Raw genomic sequence first — 4,636 nt, forward strand, 5'->3', positions numbered from 1 at the left:
AGGCCTTTGGGGTGGCCCCGCGCTCGTGCCGCGCCCCAGGTGGGTGTGTCATCCCGTTACCCAGAACCGAGCACATCCCCCTAAGGCCCCTCGGCTGCAAAGGGCGGCTCTCCCTGTAGGTCCCAGGACACCCCGGGAGTGGATGCCGCCTTCCTCTCCCGGCAGTGTCCCCTCTTCCACCCGCACCGCCCGGTGCAGGCCCAGGCCCTTCTTTCCCTCAGCTCAGCCCAAGCCCCGTGTCCCAGGCGCTATCCTTCAGGGTCTGAGATGTCCCCACAGCATGGCAGATCCAACAAGCACCCAACTCCAAATTCATGCGCTCCCAGCCCGACTTGCCCTCTGAGCTGTTCCCGTGGCAGGCATGGCTACCCTCCCTCTTGCCTTGCTCTTGGCCTCGCTGCCTATCCAGCATCCTGCCACCGACTTCCATATAAATACCCTCTGTGGGCCACCAGCACCTCTCGCCTGGATGCTGACTGCCTCCAGTCTGCCCTCCCCTTCCACCTTGTCCTTAAAACCTTGCGTTGCTGTCCCATGGCACCTAGGACTGAGGCTGAAGTTCCCCGTGGCCTCCAAAGACTCCACCCTTTATTGTGCTCCGGCTCTGCCTCCTCTTTCTCGGTCAACCCCTCCTGCCCCAGGGCCTTTGCTCAAACTCTCTGCCTCCTGGAACATGGTTGTGATCTCCTCCCTCAGGGCCATAGATCCAGCCTTTTCTCCAAAGGACCCTGCCCTCTCTCCCGATGACATCCTCTCAAGCTTTGCTGTCTTGTCGCCTTTGTCCCTTTCCACTGTGAGCTGTCATCAGCCCCATGAAGGCAGGGACAAGGCCTGTTTTTGCTCGTCTAAGGTTTTTGCTCATTAGGCACAATGCCAGGCTGAGCAGTGTTCAGTGAGCACTGAGCGAACGAGCTGTCCACGCTTCTCTCCCGGGAGAGACTGGCTGGGTGGTGGTGGGTGTGGCAGGGTCCCTGATTTGGGGTAGGCTCAGGGCCTGTGTGGCCACAGAGCCGCATGAAACAGTGCGAGTTGGGGCTGCAGGCTGGGAGGCAAAGGGCTGGGGATGCCCTGACCCCTGCAGACTCCGGCTGTCTGATGTCCTCGAAGGCCTGCCCCCGCCTTGGGCTTGGTGTCCTGTTAGGAACTGTATCATCCGTCCCCCAGTGCTGGTCAAATGACCATCTGCTCCTGACCCTGGTGTTTACAGCAATGTAGCAGGGACTTTTGTGACTCAGGGTGAGGGGCAGGGGCGTTGGGGCCATCCCAGCCCTGCCTGGCTTCCTCTAGCCCCTTACTATGGTCAGACCCAATACTGCTGGGTTTGGAGAAAAAACCTTCCAGTGGAAATGCTGCTTCTGGGTGGCATCGACAAAGGGGGAAACTGAGCCGGGCGTGGTGGCACACGCCTGTAATCCCAGCACTCGGGAGGCTGAGGCAGGAGGATCGCTGTCAGTTTGAGACCAGCCTGGGCTACACAGTGAGTTCCAGGTCAGTCTCAACTACACAGTGAGACCCTGCCTCAAAACAAAAACAAAGGGGGAAACTGAGGCCCCAGAGTGCCAACTCCAATATCCTGCCCTGTTCCTCTCCACTCGCTGGCCCCATGGACCCAAGCAGAGGGGCACCTGTTTGGGAGGGTACAGTGGGTGTGGCTGACCTCCCCATGGGCCCTCGGCTGTGTCCCCTCCTGCCAGCCTCTACGGCTAGGTTGGAAGCGGCCCACACCGACTGTGTTTATCTGTTCGCTGCTCGGCCAGAGCCTGGCACAGTCCTGCCCAAGGGATTCCGAGGGATCAGCTAAGGACACAGGAATGGTTCGACCCAGGCCTCTGTATATCCACCAGCCTCCCCTTAAGCAGCATCTCTGCCACCCCGAGTGTCACGGGCTGGTGACTCGGTTCCAGGTGTGGAAGGCCTATGGACACGTGTGACACTCATCACCCTTCCCATGCCACGTCCTTTCTCATCGGCCTGACTCACTTCCTCCCAAGCTCCTACGCTGGCAGGCGGGGGACTGCAGCAGGGGTTCCAGCAGTGAGGCCGGTGGGGCCTCTGAAAGGCGGGAAGCAGCCTCTCTCCCATCTTCCCTGCCCAGATGAGCCCAGCCAAGATGCGTCCCCAGACAGAGGAGCTTGGCGAGGGGCCCGTGGGTGGGGTGAGGTCAGGCGCACCCACCCTTCCCTGAGGGTGGCGCACGTGCTTTCTGGCCAGAAGACCTGGGCTCGGAGCCTGGATCGTATCTGAGGGAGGCACGAAACACAGGAGTCTCAGGATGCAGTGACAGCCGGAAGGGGGCAGCAGACAAGAAGGGCACTGCCTCCCAGGCCTGGCACACGGTGGGCACCGGCCCTTTGTCCTTGCTCCCTGGAATAGGGCTGGTGAAGGGCAAGGGAAGTGGGCCAGCGACCTGCTCCACCCCTGGCTGAGGGCGACTTCCAGCCAGTTTCCTTGGAGGACAGGGACGTACCTGTGCACACAACGCAGTGTACAGGACATCGCTGTGGGATGAGGAAAGAAACAGGTGTGTGGTCCAATGTGACCTGAAAAGCGGGGCTTCCGGGAGCGCACAGGCATCAGGGTGTCAGGGCACTGGGAGTGGTGGTGTCCAGGTACGGGACAAGCATGGCGGAGCCAGGAAAATATCAACTTTATTTGCTACGCTGACAGCAGCTCCGAGTGGGGTCGGTGGCTGCCTTTTCTACATGGCGTGATCTAAAGTGGGGGACAGTAGTCAGCACTTCCCGGGGTGGGGTGCAGAAAGGCTGGGCCAGGAGTGAGGCAACAGCCAACCTCAGGGCTGCGGGAGGCGACAGCAGTGGTCTCTCTAGGGATGGTCCCAGTCGGTGGCTCAGAAGCAGGGAGGTCCAGCGTCCAGGGCGCCCAGGAGCCCAGCCTGTGCTACCTCACAGCGCCAGCAGCGGGCAGCGGAGGCCAGGGCCGCTCAGCGAGCTCCTGTTCCAGCTGCTTGAAGAGCTTCTTGGAGGCCCGTTTGGGCCGGAGCCGCTGCAGGCAGGCTGGCAGGCACTGGTCCAGCACGCTCTGCAGAGGGAGCGGGGAGTGGAGGGGCTGCCGGGCCGAGCCCGACCGCTCCGTGCCCCCTTCCCTCCCGGCCTGGCTCTGTACCCCACCTCCAGCAGGAAGGCCCCCACAAAGTTGCAGGCAGCCAGGCCCAGCAGCAGCAGCTTGAAGCAGGTGTCTGCGATGTCCCTCAGCCCTAGCGGCCCCTGCAGGAGGCCGGGGACCAGGATGAGGCCCACCAGGACAGAGCCCAAGAGCACCAGGGCCACCAGGAAGGGCACTGGGGGCGGGGGAGTCGGTCAGCGAGGGAGCCACGTGTGGGTGTGGGACCCCCAGCCCCATCCGCCCCCCGGGCCCAGCACCGTTGGTGTAGAGCGGCTGGCGGAAGGGCGCCCCCTTGGACACGGCCGCGGCCAGGATGAGGTACTGGAAGCTGGACAGGGTGAAGACCGCCGTGTTCTCGTAGTTGGGTAGGTTGTCCGGCGCTGGCACAGTCTTATTCAGAGGCACAAACCTGGGGTTCAGGGCCCGGGTCAAAGAAGGGGTGTGTACAGAGGGAGGGGGGCTGGGGGTCGCCGAGCGTGACTCACCAGGGCTGGGCCACCACCAGGAAGTAGCCTCCCAGCTGCACGCCGGCCACCAGGGCCACCTGCAGCAGCAGGCTGCTGAGCACAGGCACACTGAGCAGGGCCCCCGGTGGCCTCGCTCGCCCCAGGGCCAGGGCCGGCTGTGTGCGGCTCATGAGCACGGCCACCGTGGTGGTGATGACCAGGTCAATGGCCAGGAACTGCAGGTCGCCCAGGTTGGTGTTGATCTGCTTGGCAGGGGAGGGAGGACAGAGCTGAGCCCCGGCCCTACCCCAGCCCCAGGGCTGCTCCTGAGCTGTCCTCCGGGTGCCCTTCTAACTGGCGGTCCGACGGGGCGCTGCTCTCTTAGCCGGGGTCCCGCTAGCCTCGTGGGGAGCACAGCTCCTCCTCATGAGCGAGGCTCCTGGTCTGATGTGGAGGCAGTGTCCTGCCTTCAGGGAGTCCCCTCTGCTCCCCGGGTGGACCTTGGGGTCCCACCTCCAGTGGGAGAGGTTTTCCCACCTGCAGCAAATCCCCAGGCTGACGGGAGGGTCAGGCTGTGCCCCGGAGCCAATCGGCTACAGGGGACATGAGGTTACTGCTCGCGGCAAGCTCTGAACTTTGAGGTACACAGAGGACTGACCCAAGCTCAGGATTTGCACCGCCCCAGGGGGTGCACTCAGTGGCAGGGAGGGAGGCAGGGCCAGGCTCACGGTCAGAGGGAGGGGTGGGGAAACGGGCTCTGCCTCGGTCTCCCCTGCAAACAGGGAGCTCCTCGAGTTGGGGAAAGCTGTTGGCAGGCTGTGCCCGGGCTCTCATCCCGGGAGCCTCACTGCCAGGGCCCAGCCAGCGGCCCAGCCAGCGGCCCAGCCGCCGGACTTCGGGCCACACTGCCGCCCTCACCGTGTAGAGAATCAGGACCGAGACGAACTGGGTCAGGCTGTAGAGGGCCATGTACTTGAACATGCTGAGCGACGTGTCCAGGGAGCAGCGGCCTTCCCTGGGGAGCAGGGCGGGCATCAGGGGCCCAGGCTGACTCCCTCCTGGGCCCG

General features: G+C 63.7%; 1 protein-coding gene across 1 annotated transcript in view; it reads right to left on the bottom strand.

Moving 5' to 3' along the window:
• Positions 1–2,628: 2,628 nt before the first annotated feature.
• The window catches only part of Atp13a2 (ATPase cation transporting 13A2), a gene marked incomplete at its 5' end in the record, with an annotated part of 11,106 nt that continues 9,098 nt past the window's right edge, over positions 2,629–4,636 (bottom strand). Inside the window, 5 exons of the mRNA XM_010614271.2 lie at positions 2,629–3,039; positions 3,129–3,298; positions 3,381–3,532; positions 3,609–3,832; positions 4,488–4,584. Of these exons, the coding sequence (XP_010612573.2) occupies positions 2,899–3,039; positions 3,129–3,298; positions 3,381–3,532; positions 3,609–3,832; positions 4,488–4,584 (784 nt within the window). The remainder of the gene's footprint in view (positions 3,040–3,128; positions 3,299–3,380; positions 3,533–3,608; positions 3,833–4,487; positions 4,585–4,636) is intronic.

The sequence above is a fragment of the Fukomys damarensis genome, unplaced genomic scaffold, assembly GCF_012274545.1.
Source record: "Fukomys damarensis isolate Sample0158 unplaced genomic scaffold, DMR_v1.0_HiC HiC_scaffold_23, whole genome shotgun sequence".
Taxonomy (NCBI): Eukaryota; Metazoa; Chordata; class Mammalia; order Rodentia; family Bathyergidae; genus Fukomys; species Fukomys damarensis.